The sequence below is a fragment of the Eulemur rufifrons genome, unplaced genomic scaffold (genome assembly GCF_041146395.1).
Source record: "Eulemur rufifrons isolate Redbay unplaced genomic scaffold, OSU_ERuf_1 scaffold_123, whole genome shotgun sequence".
NCBI classification, from domain to species: domain Eukaryota; kingdom Metazoa; phylum Chordata; class Mammalia; order Primates; family Lemuridae; genus Eulemur; species Eulemur rufifrons.
Genome location: NW_027182905.1, coordinates 575670 through 595552, shown reverse-complemented (window position 1 = coordinate 595552; position 19883 = coordinate 575670). Strand labels below are relative to the sequence as shown.

At 44.9% G+C, this 19883-nt stretch overlaps 1 protein-coding gene across 1 annotated transcript in view; it reads right to left on the bottom strand.

Moving 5' to 3' along the window:
• LOC138379702 (Golgi membrane protein 1-like) overlaps positions 1-17319 on the bottom strand; it is a 60837-nt gene extending 43518 nt beyond the window's left edge. Inside the window, exons 1-3 of the mRNA XM_069464830.1 lie at positions 17245-17319; positions 5806-5955; positions 4669-4848 (exon numbers count right to left, since the gene is read on the bottom strand). Of these exons, the coding sequence (XP_069320931.1) occupies positions 4669-4848; positions 5806-5934 (309 nt within the window). The 5' untranslated portion in view covers positions 5935-5955; positions 17245-17319. The remainder of the gene's footprint in view (positions 1-4668; positions 4849-5805; positions 5956-17244) is intronic.
• Positions 17320-19883: the final 2564 nt, after the last annotated feature.

Below are 19883 nucleotides of genomic sequence, written 5' to 3'. Positions count from 1 at the left end.
TAAGAAATTACATATTCCCTGAGCTCCAACACCCAGAGATTCTGAGCCAATGTATTTTTTTTAATCTTTTTTTTTTTTTGTATAATCTCACAGATGATTGCAGTGTACAGCCAGGCTACGATTGATTGCTCTGAAACAACTTTCCTAACAAATAAATTCAAAACCCCAAGACAGACCTTAAACAACAGCCAATCTGATAAGCTGAATTGATAATTCTGCATCAGAACAGCAGCAAGCTACGGAGACTTTCAGGGCAAGCACAACCACCTAACCAGACAGTGATCTAGTCTTCCCACTCCCAATCCTCCCCCCCACTGCTTCTGACCCTCACAGAAGAGGGGAGAAAGGCACCAAAGAACCTCGTGAGACCCAACCTCTGCCCTCCACGGAACAGGACTCTATTTCAGAGGCCCAGATGAGGCTTATTACCCGTGTTCTCTGATTGCCTAAACCTGTGCTGCGCGGTAAGGCCATATTTGGCTATTTAAATTTAAATTAGAAAAAACATTTAAATTAGTTAAAACTCAATAAAACTCAGTTTCTCAACCCCACTGGCCACATTTTGGGTATTGCACAGGCTCATGTGGCTACTGTATGACACAGCACAAACACAGACTATTCCCATCATCACAGAAGATTCTATTAGACAGGGCTGACCCAAAGCAGTAATTTCATTACGAAAAGGTGTCTGTTCACATCTTCCCTGATAGGTTTGGTTTTCAAGCTTTTGTCCAGGCCCCCACTGGAGGGACAGGATGCCTGCCCAGCAGGAACGCAGGGGGCGGGGGCAGGCAGGGAAATCTCTAGGTTATGTGAGATCTGCAAACTACCCCCACCCACAGGTCCCCACACCCCGCCTCCTAGGCTGAGAATCACTGTAATTCTTTAAAATTCTAAAAAGGAGCCTCCTTCCAATTCCAACCACAAGTGCTAATCTTCTAAGATTAGAAAAGACAATGTAGAGACAAGTAAGTATGCAGGTGAAGAACTAGCCTGACCACATTGAAAGAATCAGCTGAGAATATGAAGTGTGGCCGAAAGGGAGTTAGTTGGAACACAGTAGTCTTTGGAAACAAAGAGACATTAAAAACAATGTTTTGAAAGTTTATACTGTGAAGAGTTTTTAATGGCAAAACGGTATGAGGAACTCCCATGTATCAATCACCCAGCTTTAACAGTGATCAACTCCGGCCAGTCCAATTTCCTGTATGGCCCCACCCATCCTTCAAGCTGTGTCTCCACGGAGGGAAGAGGGAGAAAAGCAGGGAGGAGGACACCTGCAGGCTGTCTAGGGTCTACGTCTTCTCCTAGGTGACAGTGACTACTCTGAGCCCTGGTTCCCTCATCTAGTAAGTGAGCCCCAACCTCACAGGGCTGCGAGAGGAACACACGAAACAATCCCTGCAGAACACTCAGCCTGACGTCTGGCTAAGCAGAGGCTCGATTAATGTGAGCTCTTCCCGCTACTGTGGTGACTGCCATTGTTCTTGGTCCTGTCTTCCTAGATGTCTTTCTAATCCGTTTTTACAGATACCACAGTTTGGTTTCATGGTTTCAATTTGGGAGGGAAAAACAAAGTCTGCAATGGTCTGAATGTTTGTGTCCACCCACCCCAAATTCTTATGTAGAAACCAAGTCAACCACGGGCCCAGGGCCCAAGGGTGGAGCTCTCATGCATGGGATCAGTGCCATAAAAGAGGCCCCGGAGAGCTGCCTCGCCCCTTCCACCAGGGGACAGCAGTGAGAAGGTGCCTGCCCTATGTGAACCAGGAAGCAGGCCCTCGCCAGACACCAAATCTGCAGTTACCTTGATCTTGGACTTCCCAGTCTCTCGAACTGTGATAAATAAATATCTGTTGTTTATAAGCCGCCCAGTCTGTGGTCTTTTATTATAGCAGCCAGAATGGACTAGGACAGAGACCATATAAAAAAAGATAACATTATCACTACTGCTGCTGTGGCTCACTAATGCCTCTACTACTGTTGCTACTGTTACTGCTGCGGCTACTATTAGTACAATTAGCTGTAATGATACTCACTATCACTTTTTGAACTTTTATTCTATAAGCACTGTAACAAACTCTTTACACACTGTCTGACTGAATCCTCACAGGCACCCTGTGAAGGGATTCTCGTCACTATTTCCATTTGACAGTTGAGAAAACAGGTTCAGAGAATTTAAGTGACTTGCCTAAAATCACACAGCTAAGGAAATTCTGAGCCCAGATCTGCCTGACAGGAAGGCCTACGCCTTCCACTATACCAAGCTAAACCTAAAATGCTCCCGGGGCTAAGTTTTGATGAGGGGACCCATCCTTGCTCACAGTAATGAAAAAAAATTTATATCACAGATTCTAAAAGTTAAAAACTCTCAACTGTCTTTTCAAACAACTAGTTGATGCTCCTTCAACTATTTTTACCTTGTTAACTATGACTCCTAGCTTTTCAAATATATACCGTAAGTTTGTTTATTGTGACTAATAGAGCTTCCTGCCCTATGGATCCTCAAACATATGCCTCCTTCTTAAAAAGAAAGCTGTGAAAGTGAAGTTTAAGAATCAGGGTGAAACAGTCACCTGGTTTCTGCCTGGCACATATTCTCTCTCATTTCTTTCTATAGGCAGATTTTTTAAAGAAACAGCTAGTTGACCATATTTTTTAAAATTCCAAGTTTGTGGTCTTGTCTCCACAACAGATTACATCCAAATAAACTAGAATTTCTATACCTAGGACTTGCTGTGGTAATGATGTTTCACCGACTGAGTTACCATGAGTTCTCTAGAAGGAATGAATCTATGCAGCACGTTCTCTGAGGATTCTGCCCTTCCTGTATTCCATGCAATACAGGGAGCCCACTGCCTGCAGCCTGTTTGGGAGGCTCTGGAGACCCGTGAGCGTGTGCCCTGGACAAGGAGGAGCACCCTACGGCCAGACCGTCCTGCCCATACACGCACAAAAATGCCCAGGAGCTCAGAGGAGTATGAGCACAGAGATCAGCTGTTCCTAGAGTCTGGGACTTCGTGGACCAGTATCATTTCAGCAGTACTGAGCAGACTGACAGAGTTAAGGAAACGCCAGACTCCACAACCAAAACCACAGAACAGCAGCAACAACCGAACACCACAGACACATGCACTCACAAATACTCATACTGTCTTTATCACTACCATTTCAAAAAGAAAGAAATTTTAAACACAAAAGTATTGAAAGACCAGAGGCTCAGAGTAAAACACAATTCTTTCTAAGAAAAAGAGAGCTAAACTCTCAGGTAATGAGACATATACAGGGGGTGGGAGGCAGACAGACACACAAAACATCCTCCATGTTTTTCCTCACTTCCTGCAGACGGGAAATACGTGCTCTGGCTCATTCCAGACCACAGGCGGTCACTGAGGCAGCACTAAAGTATCTCTGGAGATCCTACTTACCCTGCCCTCCTCAGGAGCACGTCTCAGGCCCAGCCCCGTCGGGAATCTGGCTGGCCTCCCCTGGGTCCTCACTTCCCAGGCCCCAAACATTCCCTAGTTCCCACCAGACATCTTCCTAACCACTGCCTGGGCACCAGCAACATTCTCTGCACAGCCTGCAAATCCCACATGGAATTTCTGCAAGCCTTGAGAATAAACTCTACGTCTTCCAAAAAACATTTTAAGGGTCCTGTCTGGATACACACTGTGAGAAATGTGCAGGTCCTACTATATTCATGTAAAGGGAATTTCAGGAGCACAAATACTGTCTCCCACATATAAGAAAAGGGAAGAAAAATAAAGACACATTTTTATTAGAATAATATTAAAATTGGAACAATTCCCAGAGAATATGAGTTTGCTAATACGGGAAAGTACTCTGCAAATGAAAATAGTACTTCTTGCATTTTAAATCAGTTATGCAATAAAAGTCTGAGGCCCTTCCTAGAAATAATTCATTTTCTGAGATAACTCAAGATAATGGAAGTTGGTATACAACCTTCTTCCAATAAACCAGCCATTCCACAGAAAGAGGTGTGTGTGTTATAAAAGCCAAACCCTTCTAGGTAATAAGTGGCCATGAGTTTGATACCCTTTAAAATGGAAGATATTAGTTAACTCTCTCAGTTACATAATTTAATATCGAAGAAAGTACAGTCATTCATTCCTAAGAAAAACAGAAAAAGCAAGACATATAAAGCTTAGATATTTTAATTAGCAGGAAGCCCCTTTTTAATCTATGCAGAATCTGGTTTTTTTAAACTTAAAAGCCAACATTCTTGAGTTCCCTACTTTGTTAGTATTTATTTAGAGGTCTGCATCTCTCCTCTCCTCCATGAGATATTTAAAAGCACAAATGTTATTCATCTTTGAGATACAATCACCTCGCACAGGCCTGGCACAGAGTAGGTATTTAACACCTGTTTGTAGAAAGTGGTGAAAAGGCCAACAGGAGGATGAATCCGACACCGCCTTAGTTCTACATTTCTCCCATCTATCGCCCTTGCAAAGGGTTTCCTGACAGCCCAGCCAGAGACTTAGGGCTGGATGGTGGTAAGTACCCAGGCTCGATCAACAGGCTCATTCCACATAATTACTAAATCGACACCCAGCCGCTTAGCTTCCCACTGAGAATGCCACAGACAGACAACGCAGACACTGTCCTTAGAAGAGAACTATAAGGAAAACAAAGCAGTCCTGCCTTTTCGTCCTGGTATAGCTTGTTGACGCTCTCCAGCTGAAAGTTGTGGCTGGACTGGATTTTGTCGAGCTGCTCCCGCTGCTTTTCCAGCTCTCCCTGGAACTCATTCTTCTTCAGCTCCACGGCGCCTCTCTCCGCGGCCGCCCTGCGGACCCTGCCTTCCAGCTCCACGATTCGCGTCTATGAGGAGACCACAGCGTCAGGGCCAATGCCAAACCACCCCCAGAGACTGGACCACCTGAGCTCCCCCCACCAAGACCACAACCGGGCCCGAGGCCAGCACCCAGCCTCACACCCGTGACATGTGCCCAAGGTTCCAGGTTTTAGGTCAACTGTACAGAAGCTAAATCAGGTTCTTCTGGAGAAATGGTGCTGTAAGTGAAGGAAGGCACTTGGAGCTCACCACCACACCCCTCGCGGCGTTCCTGCGAGGTTTAAATGAGGTGAGTACATAAGAACGCCTCACGCTTTACCTGGTGTGAGGTGGTGCTCCAATATTTAGTTCCTGCTCCCTGCTAATGAAGCCCTTAACAACTCCCTATCAGATAAAATTTCTGAAAACAGACTCAGTTCTCCACCTCCGGACATCCAGACCTCATCTGCCCAGAGAACAGGGCTCTGGTGCGAGCTCAGGCACCGAGACTACAACCCGGAGTGGGTAAACCCGAGAGCAGGACGAAGAATAGATGGGATGGAGTTCCATAGCCGAGAACCCAGGTGGGTCAGATGAATCCCTGCTGCACCTGTACTTATTAGCCTCTCTGTGCCTCAGTTTGCCCCCCTGTGAAATGGAGAAAGTAAAGTCTCAACCTTGTAGGATTTGTGCACAAATCTGTTAAAGAGTGCTGTTAAAGAGAAATCACACTGACACTTATTAAAATGGTAAGAGAGACTTTACTCAAGACTATTGCAATAGGGGTCATGACTATCGAGTCACGGAAAAGCTCGGGGTCAGGGGCTACTTCAATTAATCCTGACCAGTCAGAGGGGTCCTCTCCTACCCAAAGCAGACCTGGCGTGGAGTCTGGCCCAGGGCTGGATGGGGTGGACGACGAACAGCACACCCCTGGTCCCCATCACCCTGCAACTTTAAATACTTTACGGCATCCACACAAACAAAATAAACAAACAAAACACCTGGAGATCCACGCTTCGGGAGCTCGCAATCCAATAGTTGAAGCCCAGGACGATGATGCAGGCCACCAGGGCAGCCAGCAGGAGGGGCGGAGACTTCATGCTGCGACGCCCGTTTCCCAATCCCATCATCTCAAAAGCCAGGCTGAGAACCTGCCAAACAAAAACAAATAAGCCTCAATACTAGTGTCACCATCCCTGAAGCAGGCCACATCACCATCACAACCACCAGGGAAGGTGTCCTGCCAGGAAGCATAGACTCTTGAAGCTGTGGAAGAAGAGCGAGTGGGTGGCAGGCAGTGCGCAGTTGTGTGTGCCCCGACGGTGCCGCCAGCTCCCAGGACAGGCTCCTCGGAGGGCGGGCACCTGCCCCGAAACCTGCCACAGACTAGCTCAAGACCTCGGGTAAAGAAGGATTTCTCTCACACTTCCATTCCTCATCTATAAATGGGCATTATAGTACTCACCTTCACGACACAGTTTGGGAATTAAATTAATCATCTCTATAAACAGCAATGTCTGAGAATTAATCAATCATTTTTGCAAAGGGCTATAGCAAATATTGTTTCCACATCAAATGAGAAAGAAAACATTTCTCATTCCCCAGAGAGAGGACTTTTTGATTTGATTCCTAACAAGGGAAGTTTTGTTAACCCTTTGACAAAGTTACCAGTAACGCCTAATTAAAGCATTTCTCCAGCAATGCAGGAAACCCATTCTGGAGGTGAACACTGAACTTCCCCCCATGTAAGGCACCGGTGGTAAGCCCTGGTGGCAGAATTGTCTCTTTCTTCACAAGGCCCTGGTGGCAGCAGTGTCTCTTCAGGCAAGGCCCTGGTGGCCTAAGTGTCTTTTTCTTCACAACATAGGCTGGAATAGCAGGTGTGGGATCTGTCACTGGAGAGAACATGTTCCGTTTTAGAATTCAAGGTGGAAATGAGACAGTCACGTCCTTGGAACATTCGTGTCCCTCAGTTTGGAGAACTGCATCTGTGCAACTGCAGCTTGGTGTGCCTCACAGCAGCGTTAGAAAAAATGGCGCCTCAGCGTGACAGCCGAGTGTGCAAAAATACGGCTTAGAAAAAAGGCATTATAAATTTTGTTCCTGGACTTCAACTCCAAACCAGGTCTGGCCGGATGCTGGCACTGGCCACCAAGAACAAGGAAAGCTGACTTTTCCGAACGGCTTTTACTGAGCCAGATAAAACGAACCTTATCAGAGCTGTACTGCAACAATTGGTCTCTGAGAACAGAGAGCCTTTTATGCCAGGTGTGGCCAGCAAAGGGTGGGGGGAGAAGAGGGGAGGGGAGACCACCAGGGACTCACCTGCAGGACAAAATTCTCACAAGTGAGAACACGTGAGAGCTGATTCTCACCCTGTGGTCGTCAAAAGTGTGTCATCAAAAGGGGTCTTCTGTCTTAATAGCTAGCTACTGGTGTGGGGGCCTGAATAGGACAAATAGGCCACCCAGTCGAATCATCTAAAACACAGCACCACGAGACCACCACTGGCGGCGCTGATGACCAAGTCTGACCTCCACTCACACCTTACTCACCTGCAGCTTCTGGCCTCTCAGGATGAAAAGAGGAAAAAATGTTTTTAATTCAATTATCAGCTGATATCAACAAGCACTGTATAAAGGAGAACACTGCTCAGAAAAACCAAACTAGAAGATTCTACAGATCTGCTGAAAATGTGCCTCTACTGCCCCACCATATCAAATTTTAATCACAAACATCTTTTTTCACATTTAAACTTTTTTTTTTTTTTTTTTTTTTTTTTTTTTTGAGACAGAGTCTCGCTCTGTTGCCCAGGCTAGAGTGAATGCCATGGCATCAGCCTAGCTCACAGCAACCTCAAACTCCTGGGCTCAAGCGATCCTCCTGCCTCAGCCTCCCGAGTAGCTGGGACTACAGGCATGCACCACCATGCCCGGCTAATTTTTTCTATATATATTTTTAGCTGTCCATATAATTTCTTTCTATTTTTAGTAGAGGTGGGGTCTCGCTCTTGCTCAGGCTGGTCTCGAACTCCTGAGCTCAAACGATCCGCCCACCTCGGCCTCCCAGAGTGCTAGGATTACAGGCGTGAGCCACCGCGCCCGGCCTAAACTTTTTTTTTTAATATAAAAGTTCAAATACTGTGGCAGGGGAGACTACACACAGTAAAGTATAAAATTATATCTCCCTCATCCCATGCCAAAGGAAAGGGGCAGCATTTTCTAACGTCTGTGTCCTCCTATTCCCACAGCCCTCAACTTCATAGGGCATCAGCATCACCTGTGACACTTTCTTAAAATACCAATATCTGGGCCCCACCTCTGCAGTTCTAATCAGTGGGTTTAGGACAAGGCCCAGGTATTGGTATTTTTTTAACCTCCCAGGTGACTCAAATGTGCAGCCACTATTCTTGATGCTTCTTGATGCACACACAAGCATAAATATATTTATTCTTAATCCAAACAAGAACACACCGTTCACACTGTTCTGCAAATCTTATGTGTCTCTTTATAACACATCTTGCCACGTCCTTCTCCTAGTAGCACATCATGGTTTGTTCCATTCTTTTTAAAAAGCTGAATAGGGCACCATTCTGTACTAGGATTTACTTAACCAATCTCCTACAGAGGGACTGATTCAGGGTTTTCCAGGCTTATTTCCAACAATGCTACCATGAACATCCTTATACAGTTTCCCTCAGTATCCACAGGGGAATTGGTTTCAGGGCTGCCACCCCCGCCAAATCCACAGATGCTCTAGTCCCTATATAAAATGGAGTCGTATTTACATATAACTTAAGCACATCCTCCCACATACTTAAAGTCGTCTCTAGATTACTTGTGATACAATGTAAATGCTATATAAATAGTTGTTACATTGTATTGTTTAGTGAATAATGACATGTCACATGTTCAGCACAGATGAAAGCAACCATCCTCGGCCCAACTACATTTTCCAACCCCAGCTGTTTGAATCCGAAGATGTGGAACCCACACATGTGGAGGGCTGACTGTCTAACAACCTCTGTGTTTACAAACTCTGACCTATGTGTACAGTCCCTTATCCACAATTCTGAAACCCCAAATGCTCCAAAAAGCTTTTTAGAAACTCTTCCAGCAACAAAATCTAACCTGAACTCAGATTGAGGTCTCATGAGAACTCACCTGAAGCTACTTATAGTCTTTATCTTTCTCCCTTCCTGTGAATATTCATACATTTTGCTGCAGAAAGGTTAGTGTTTGATTATGGGGTACTGTCCCAGATCCTCCTGGGGGTGCCACATAATATATATTAAATGCACCATAGTATCTTTTGCATTCTGAAAAAAAAAAAATTCTGAATTCCAAAGGAAGAAGGAAGGGTGACGCAATGGGGAGCTCACTGCATGTGAGGCCCGGTGCAATACGGGGGCTCCCATGGGCTCAGAGGGGGCAGTATCACCCCCATTTTGCAGGAGATGAAATAAATCACAGACAGCTATGGATAAATAAATTTCTGTAAGTGGAACTGCTGGATCAAAAAATGTATGCTTTTAACACTGACGGAGCTAATCTCTCCCAAAATATTTGGCAAATTATTACACAAAGGGGAAACAGTACCTTTATATGAAGAATCCTGGCAGACACTACCTCAGCCACGTGATCAAGGTTGGTACCACCAGTAATGAGGCACATCGACATGATGTACCCCGGTACGATGCACTGGGAAGGCAGGTCACCTCTACGGTCTGCCTAGTGACACGCAACATCAATCTTATCACAAGAAAATTCAGAGGAGCTCAAATTGAGGGACATTCTATGAAACACTTGACCAGCACAGTTAGTAAGATAGTGCCAATGTTATTCTCTTAATTTTGATAAATTTTATGGTTAAAGAGAAGCTAGGTGAAGGGGATACAGGAACTATCTGCACTATTTCTGCAATTCTTCCATGAGTTTAACTTATGTAAAAAAAATGCTTTGATAGATCTTACCATATTGGCTTCCAAAGCAGTTCCAATAATTTTCCCTTCCACCAGCAATAGGAGAATGCCTGTTTTCTCACATAACCCATTAAACTTTTTAATGCCTGGTAACCTCATTAGTGATATTTAAAAATATATCAATTGTGAGTATAAATAAGTACCTTTTCATTTATTGGCCATGTGCATGTTCACTTCGGTGAAATGCCTTTCCATATTCTTTTCCCATTTTTAAACTGGGGTGTTCATCTTATTAATTTTTAAGGACTCTTTGTATGTTAAAGATAAACTAATCTGTGGACTTTCATGTGGATAATTTGTTTTCAATTTTTCATTTATTCTTTGATTTTATAGAATTTTTGCCCAAAGTTTTTTGTTGCTGATGTTGTTTTAAATAACCTAATCTTTTCAATTATTTTATTGCTTCTGAATTTTGTTTACACTTAGAAAGGTATTTCCTACTCTAAGTTTATCCATTTGGAATTCTTTTTTGGTGTAAAGAATAAGGAACTACAAAGAATATGGCTTTTTGTTCCTGTAATGACCAGCCAGTTCTTCCAGCAGCCTTCACTGAATTATCTATTTTTACCTAGTGTTTTGAACAGCTATCTTTGTCATATGTTAAATTCCCTAACAATATACTTTTAGATGGGACCTTGTAAGTCTTTTTGTTATTATTCCAGCAGATATAAGTCATTGGATGAGTGTATTATAAGTTTGGAAGCAGAAAATAAACTCAATTCTCACTTCAAGGAAAGAGTACAAATGAGCATTTAATATTCTCCTTCCTTTAGCAAATCAATAAAAAATTTATTGAGCAACTACCATGAGTCAGGTGCTGTGCTGGCATGAGGCTGCTTGGGGTAGAGTTAAGAGGACAAACTGGAAGCCCACAGTCACGTGTGAGCCTGGCTCCACCTGCCAGGAGCAACAGGACCTGCCTGTGTCTCCCTGTCCTCCTCCCAAGGTTATCAGGAGGATGAGTTAAGTGAGAAGTGCTTAGAACCACATCTGGCCTACACCAACTGCTCAAAGAATGTTGACATTATTACTATGGAGGGAAAGACGAATGACAGATCATTTCTAGATTCAATTTTTTTCCCATTTTATGAGGAAAAGGTGATGCCTGTTTACTTTCCACAACCTTTCTCCTTCACGGTGACCAGCCCTCTGCTCTCCTCCCACTGACTCGGCTGCCAATGAACCAACGGTGACTGCCATCAGTCTGACTCACAGATGTTGCAGCAGCAGTAGATGGCCCAGACCAGGACCATATTATGAAAAAGGGAGGTTTGAGGAAGCCAAACGTAAGTCCAGTCCTAGAAGCCCGTCACTGAGACCCAGAGCTTTTCTGACCAGGAGGGTGAGCAGCTGTCCAGAGAGCAGCGTCAGGACAGCCCTAGGGCTGCCCAGGCAGGGCGGGGATCCGCAGAGGGGAGGGCACACACTGAGCCTTCTGGGACTGCAGAAACCCTGACTGCTGAATGACAAGGGACAGATACCAGTGAGAAACGACCAAGATTGATAAAGACTGAGGGCAGGAACTCAGAGCCAGAGTTCACAGTGGTCAAATATTAATGCTTCAGACATCCTCCTTTTCCCCACCTTAGAATTTATGTGGACTGGGGGTGAGACAGAGTGAGAGATATACTGCATCAAACAGATATTAATTTACTATCTATGTTAATTTATGCTTCAGAATGTGTCTGTCTCATATTTGATAATGAGCATCTGACATACTGAAAAATGATTTGCTTCAATCAGCTAAACTCTGTGAAACCGCTGGCTTTTCTGGAGTAAAGGTACGCGGTATATTTTTAGATTTGATAAATCGGAAATCATGAAAAAACTGTAGATTCTTACCTACTGGCTTGGTTAATTAAAAAAAAATTTAACCTACTGGTTAAAATTCTTGTTTGTTTATAAAACAAAAATTTTTCTAAGAGAAATGAGATTACTTAAGAAAATAAAGAAATAGCATATGAAAACGGATAACCTGCCAAATACATGAGCCCCTTGAACCTCCTAGTTAAATATTGTATTTTGAAATTTCCTTCTTTCCATATAGGGTTTTTAATCATATAGATAAATATATACAAGCAGTCAGATCAGATTAGCATGTTTGACCAATGTCACCAGTGCAGAAACAATTGCGTTTCCGCATACAGTGGTGCCACACCTCTGCTCCTTCTCAGAGGAAGGGCCCCACCTGAAACAGTGCTGCGAGCTGCTCAGCAGGAAGTTCAGAAGTCACCTCAGTGAGCAAACAGACCTCAGCACACCCTAGCACCCACCAGAGTCTGTGAAGGATTTTCTTGCTCACCAAGTTTTTCGATGGTTTAAAAATATTTCACCCTGTCCCAAGAATGGCTGTAAGCCAGGGGTCAGCAAACTCCAGTCTGGTTTTTTTAAGTGTTACTTACTGTACACAGCCATGCCCATTCATTCAGTACTGCTTTCCGGCTACGTGACAGAATGGACTATTTGAGACAGAGACCTAAGCCTACGGTTATTGGGAAGATTAAACATTTACTATCTGGCCATTTAGAAAGTTTGTCAACTCCCCCTCTAAGCCATTAGGGCTAAATGACCAACACTGTATTCTGCTTAAGTTGCTTTAAAAACTTACGAGGAAGTACACAGAATCCCCTCTTCTCACTTCCCCAACCCCCAGTTATAAACACCATGTCTTCCCCAATGCTGGAAGCTGACAGATTCTAAAGATTAAAACTTTAAAAATGAATGTGCATATTTAGTGTGAGATGGTATAAACACCAAAAAGTGAGTGGACGAGTGAAAATGAAAGAACCAAATTCCATCTTGTTTAATCTAATACTTGGAATTCTCTGAAGAAAGCCCCCCGCCCGCCACTAAGACTACATCGTGGTAGGAGCTCCCAAATTTTTCCTTGAGTTCAGGAGTTGCAAATTGCAGTCCAACAACCAAATCCTGCCAGCCCCCTGTTTCTGTATACCACCCACAAGCTAAGACTAGTTTTTATATTTTTTAATGGTCAAAACGTTAAAAGAATAATATTCATCAAAGAGCGTTACAAAATGGCTGAGATAAATTCTCCACGTATTCCTGGCTGACTGGAAGATAATGCATGCATGAGGGAAACCCAGGAGAGCCCAGCTAAGGTGAAAACCATAGAGAACTAAGAACTGGCCGCAACTCTCCATGTGGTCCCCAACCCCACACAGACCTACTGGTAGAGGGATGGGGATCTGGTCAGATGACTCCCAGTCCAGTGCTCTTTCCACTGCCCCTTATGTCTGAGACACTGGAGAATCCCAAGGCCATGAAGTGATATTAGATGTCTGTTTAGCTACATGTTATTTTGAGTGCTTCCACAGTGGTAGTATTGAGGCAGTGTGCCTTAGGAGAATATGGGTTTTGGGTCAGGCAGAATTCACTTTTTTGTTTTTTGTTTTTTTGAGACAGAGTCTTACTCTGTCACCCTGGGTACAGTGCAGTGGTGTCATCACAGCTCACAGCAACCTCAAACTCCTGGGCTCAAACATCCTCCTGGCTCAGCCTCCTGAGTAGCTGGGACTACAGGCATGCGCCACCACGCCTGGCTAATTTTTGTATTTTTAGTAGAGACAGGGTCTCGCTCTTGCTCAGGCTAGTCTCCAACTCCTGACCTCAAGTGATCCTCCCGCCTCAGCCTCCCAGAGTGCTAGAGAATATGGCTGTAATCCCAGCTCTCTCTCCTACTTTTTGTGTGAATTTGGGTGAGTTATGCAACTTCTCTGTATCCTATTCAATCCTTGTAAAAGTCCAGTGAAGTAGATATTACTATCCCCATGTTCTAGGGTGCAGTGATATGAGATTTTAAAATCTATGAAACTTTTTTTCTGGTGAAGATTAAAAATTATAATGGCTAAAAAGCACATAGTAAGTGCTCAATAAACAGTTTTTATGTTTGGAAAAAAAGAATATTTCATGACATGAAAACTACATGGAATTAAAACTTCAGTGTCCATAGAGTTTTATCAGAACACAACTACACCCATTCTTTTACATACTGTCTCTGGCTACGGGGCTACAACAACAGTTAAGTAGTTGTGACAGAGCATATAGCGTGCAAATACTATCTGGCCCTTTACAAACGGGTGCCAATTCCTGCTATAGTTCAGTGGTTCTCAAACCTGGATTAGCAGTGTCAGCATCACCTTGGAATTTGGTAGAAATGCAAATTTTCTGGCTCATCCCAAACCTACCAAATCAGAGACTTGTTTATTACACCTATAAATGCAAGCACAGGTGAGCACAAGACCATGGCTGGCAAAACCGTGAATTGAGTCAATTCTGCATGAGGCACATCAAGAAGCAAAAACTATGATGGTATAATCTGACCTGACAAGAAATAGGCCCAAAATACTCAAAATTAAGAGAAAGAGTATGTTGAATAGGGTTTCACTACCGGTGTCATTAACAATGACTCCAGCCCTAAGAGTATGCGGGGCCTTGAGATACAGTATAACTATAACAGCATATGTATATAATTTATAAATAAGCAACAAACACGCACACAGGGGAGTGCTAATTTTTTTTTTTTTTTTTTTACTAATGAGAATGATCAAAAAAGTTGGGCAACTATAGTAAGTTACAATATAAACCACTGGAATCATATTATATATTATTTACATACATATTTTTTTCTGACAGGCACTAATTAATCTCCAAAATCTTATCAAGAAGTTCTATTAATACAACCCTCCAGGGTTTCAAAGGAAAATAAAGATCAAAATGTTGTAAAAATCTGAGAAGGCATGGACCTCTTTTTCTGAATGTATGTGAACTTTCTGTGTGAAGCAAAGGAAAGACTCTGGAGATTTAGGAAACAATTCTTACACTTCAAGAGAAGTCTCTCTTTTAATATAATTTCATCAGTAACTTGAAAAGTCTAGAAAAGAAAACAACCATGATTTTTAAGAACATCTTTTGGGAGCAAGTGAAATATCACACACCCTTTACTAAGGTGAGAGCAAAAACATAGTAAGCACAGTAGGATCATACCTTCTACTTTTTCACGTGTTTAGAAATTTTATTTTATTTTAAGAAATGGATTTTGCTGTTGCCCAGGCTGGAGTGCAATGGCACAATCATAGCTCACTGTAACCTCCAGTTCCTGGGCTCAAGAGATCCTTCTGCCTCAGCCTCCAGAGTAGTGGACTACAGGTGTGCACCACCACCCAGCTGATTTTGTTGGTTTTTTCTTTTCTTTTTTTTGTAGAGACAGGGTGTCTCTATGTTGCCCAGGGTGGTCTTGAACTTCTGGCCTCAAGTGATACTTCCACCATGGTCTCCCAAAGTGCTGGGATTACAGGTGTGCGCCACCATGCCCAGCTCAGGAAAGTTTTTAAAGATTTTTTTTTCTTTACAAAAAAGAAGGGCTTAGGTCAAAAAAAAATTTTTCCAATCACAGATGTTATTTCACACATTAGGTCATTAAGAAAGAAAGAAATCTTTTCATAACATAACTTTAAAAAAAAAAGAAAAACAGATAATAACAACAATGCAACACAATTAAAGCCAAAGGCACAGAAGAGAACACCTTCCTCCTTCCTCACCACCCCAGGTCCTTTGAGAAGCAGGGCTGGTATTCAGGGACCACACTGCGTACAAGCTCCCTTTCACTAACAGTGTCCATCAGCAGACACCTGTCTCCTGCTCAGCACACCTGCTTAAAGTGATGCTCCACCCTTCCAACTGGTCCACATGGAGGCATTTTCCCCAGGTTCTGTCCTTTCTGCTTCTGTTGCAGAAAGCCAGTTCGCACCTTCACAGGCCAAGGTCTGGTCAGCAGTTCCCTCCCTGCTGGGGGAAGGTGGCCTCGTAAACACAGGGCTACGGTAGATTGCCCTGGGCCTGACATGGCCAACTGTCCTAACTGTTGTTTCTGCTGCACTCCTCAAATAAAATTAAAAAAAAAAAAAAAAAGTAAATGCTAAATCTTTTCATCTCCCATCAATAACTGAACCTATAACCAGTAATTAGAAAGCAGACGGCATCCTTAGCTCCTAAAATCCATGTCACCACAATTTGTACCTCCCCAGAATGCTTTTCCTCTCATTTCTTTCATTTTTGTGCAAATCCAATGAAAAAAATGTGAAAATGTGATAACCGCTCATTGGGAGAGGAAAACATGTCTTAAAATCTAACCTCCTTTTTTTAAACACCCTCTCTAAGAATTCGATTTGTGTCCACTGACACCTTAAGAATTGAGTGCCTGGCCTAAGAGCAGTAAGTCCTAGCAAGTTACTGGTTTCTATTTACAAAGAAAGTAAAATTATTCTTACCAATAGCATGGACTTAGCTTAATCTTTTATAACGCACGTAGAAGGAGCCAGAATGCCTTCGGAGAGCCACAAAAACCTACAAGAGATTGTACTGCTCCCCAGGCCCCATGCCCCCCTAAATTCAGAAATACCAAAACTGCCAAATTTGAGACAATCTCATGGCCATGAACCAAAGTCACTCTAGCGCTGCGAAATACTTCAGGACGTTGTACATCTTAATAACCCGCCCTTAGAAATGTTGCTCAACATTTGTACAATGTAGGGCTTACGGACCCCAAATCAGACAAAGGAAGCTCAAAGCCGTGAAAGCCACACAAGTTTAGTTTTCCAAGACTGGGAATGGGACATCTGAAAAGGACTACCATCATCATGGCATTTCAAATATAAAGATTCTTAAATTCCGCCAAAAAGAACATTTATCAAAATGGGTATTTTTCCCATTTTGCTGTCATTTTTAAAAACAAATAATTACAAATATTAAATAGGGTGTGAAATAGTGAATGAACCCAGGCCACTATTTTTTATAGCAGGGCAAAAGTTGTGTAGATCCTGCACATCGGCAAAGGTGGAAAACACAGGTATACGAGAGAACCGGGAGCATCCCTCAGCGCCGGCTCAGCCGCGCGGCCGGAGGACGCGGCGCCAAGCTCGGGTCACCTGCCTGGACGCGGCCGCGGCAACGTGGGCACCCGCGGCGGCCGAGCGAGCCTGGGGCCCGGCGGAGGAAGAGGCGGCGGCGGAGGCTCGAGGCTCGGCCAGCCCCCCGCCCCTCGTGCAGATCACGCCGCAGAACTGAAACTAGTGCGACTTCGGGGGTGTACCCTTTTGACTTTGGATGCCGACGCGCGTGACAAAGCTCACAACAAAAAGAAAGGCCCCGCATCGCCTCTGCGGGCGCAGGGAACCCCCGCTCGGCCCCTCGCCGCAGGGCCAGGGGGCCGCGCCCGGCCTTGGGGACCGAGCCGAGGGGTCCGGCGGCCGCGGTTTGCCCGGGAGCGGGAAGGCGGGGAGCCAGCCCTGAGCGCAGCCGGCAAAGGCTGCAGCCCGGGCGCTAGCTGCGAGGAGTGTGCGGGGACCGACCCGATGTCGCAGGGCCAGGAGTCCGGGGCTGGAGGAGAGAGGAGAACAGGGACCGCGGCTCCGGCGGCTGGGGACGCGCGCCGCACACTCACCTCCTTCCGCGGCTCCGGCGGCCGCTCGGCGCTCCGGGCCCCGCTCCGAGGCCGCCCGGCCGCTCTCCCGCCTGCCGCGCGCCGCGCACCCCGCGCCGCCGCGTCTCCGGCCCCGCAGCGGCGAGTCCCCGCCCCCGGGCAGCGCCGGCGGCGCGACGGGAGGAGGCGGCGCCGCGAGCGCGGAGAGGTGAGGCCGGGGCCGCCGGGGCCGCGCGCGGGCTCCCGGCCCCTCGGTGCGCGCGCCCGGCCCGCCGCCGCCCCCTCCCCCGGGCGCTGCTTCCCGAGGCGAGAGCCGGCTCCCAACTTGCGGCGCGGAGGTGGGAAGCGGCGGCGGGGAAAGGTTACCTGGAGAGACACCCTCTCCCGCCCGGAGGGAATGTTCCCGAACGTAGAGCCGACCACACCCAGCGCCACAGTCCTTGCCACACTCACATCACCTTCAGTGGTCTGGGTCAAACTGCCCAGAGTAGGGAGGCCAACGAAAAACAGGTTTTTAGGGGGTCAAGGCTCACAAAATGTCTTTTGTGGACCAGGCATTCCCCGTTGGCCATCAGTGACCATCAGATTACCTGCAGGGTATACAGTGGAGCTTCCTAGGCGCCTGCAAGTGTGATCTTCTAGGACTCTGTAAGGATGGAGCTTGGGAATCTGGATTTTAAACAGCGCTTCAGGCGACTCTCAGGGGCACTGATGCTTGAGAAGCACTGTGAGAGCATACCTCCCTGAGAGGATGCCACAAAACTAATGACCCGCACGGTAACCACGCTAGAAAATTCGAAAGCAGTGCTTCTTAACTCTGGTAGCACTGGCCAGGCACTAGAGTCGCTTTGGGGAGCTTTTAGACCATTCATGTGCCAGGGTCCCACTTCCAGAGTTTTCAAGCTGAACATTGGTTTTGTTTGTTTGTTTGTTTGTTTGTTTTAAAGCCTCCCAGATAATCCTGAATACAGTGTATAGCGAGCACGGAGAAAGCTTCTAGAATCCTCTCTTTTAAAGCCTTCTTAGCTTTGGAAAGGAAACCCCTTCCTCTGCACCATTCCCAAATCCCAACAACAAAACACAGGCAAGTTAATACATGAACTCCTAAAGGAATGCTCACAGCTAAAATTGTTTTTAATTAAAACAAAGATTCATCTTGAAAAAGGTGACCAAGACACCTTGCCGCCATTTGAGCATACATCTCCTTAACTGCAGGAAAAGTAATTTTAGGAGCCAAAACCTCTTAGTTGAATTAGAAGCTGACAATACATGACCCCTTTAGAATAAACTTCTGTTATATTCCAAAATGATATTTTTGTTACCTGTGACTGTTAAGCTGTTGCAGGGTCAGACCAAGCATTCAGAAGCTGAGGCTGTGTTTGGTATCATCCCTGGCTGTGCAGATGACTTCATTTGCATCACTTCACTCTGACCTTCTAGTGACCTTAAATGACCACAATCAGGATTTCTGGACAGGTACAATAAATTCCTTTTATTGCCCCCCCCCCCTTTTTTTTTTAGTATTTTTGCATTCTTAGACTGGTGGACCATAACTTCCATCTCATTTGCCACTAAGAAGGTCTCTATTAGTCTCTCATTTATCAGCAACTAATTAATAACTAAGTCAGTGATTCTTTTTTTTTTTTTTCCAGACACAGTCTCACTCTGTTGCCTGGGTAGAGTGCAGTGGTGTCACCATGGCTTACTGCAACCTCAAACTCCTGGGCTCAAGCAATCCTCCTGCCTCAGACTCTCAAGTAGCTGGGACTACAGGCCCTCGACACCATGGCTGACCAATTTTTTCTGTTTTTAGTAGAGACGGGTCTCTCTTTTGCTCAGGCTGGTCTCAAACTTCTGACCTCACGCAATTCTCCCACCTCGGCCTCCCAGAGCGGGAGGATTACAGGTGTGAGCCACTGCACCTGGCCTAAGTCAGTGATTCTTAAACAATGCATGGAACAGGTCCATATGTCTAGGTGCTGAGGCAGCTGGCTGAATTAGCTACATCTTTACTGAAGGAGAATTAGTCCTTTTCAAGTTTCATTACATTCTTTATGATAAAATTTAGAATTTTTCTGATGCAGTTATATATATGTACGTATATGTAGATACATCATTTATATTCCTTAAAGCTCCCTTCTATTTCCTCAAGTCTTTTCACCCAAAATATTTAACCTAATCAGTTAGTGGCCCTGAACATTCATCTGGACAGGTTTTGATTAAACAATGGAAGGGGCTGCAGTGGTTGGTTGCAGTAGGCGTCCACGTTTTGCCTGTTCAGCATCCTTTCCCTCATGTCTTAGTCTCATTCATGTTGATATAACAGAATATCACAGACTGGGTAATTTATAGAGAAAAGAAATTTATTTCTCACAGTTCTGGAAGCTGAGTCATCTAATATCGAGGTGCTGGTATCTGGTGAGGGAGGGCCTTCTTGGTGCATTGTCCCATGGCAGAAGGCGGAAGGGCAAGAGAGCACATGCACACTCAAGAACCTTGAGCCCTTTTGTAATTGGCATTAATCCATTTATGAAAGTGAGGCCTTCATTATATCAGCGCTTCCCAACGCCTCCCAACGTGGTTGCACTGGGGATTAAGTTTGCAACGCATGTTTTAGGGGGCACACATTCAAACCATAGCCTTTCATTTACTAGTGGCAA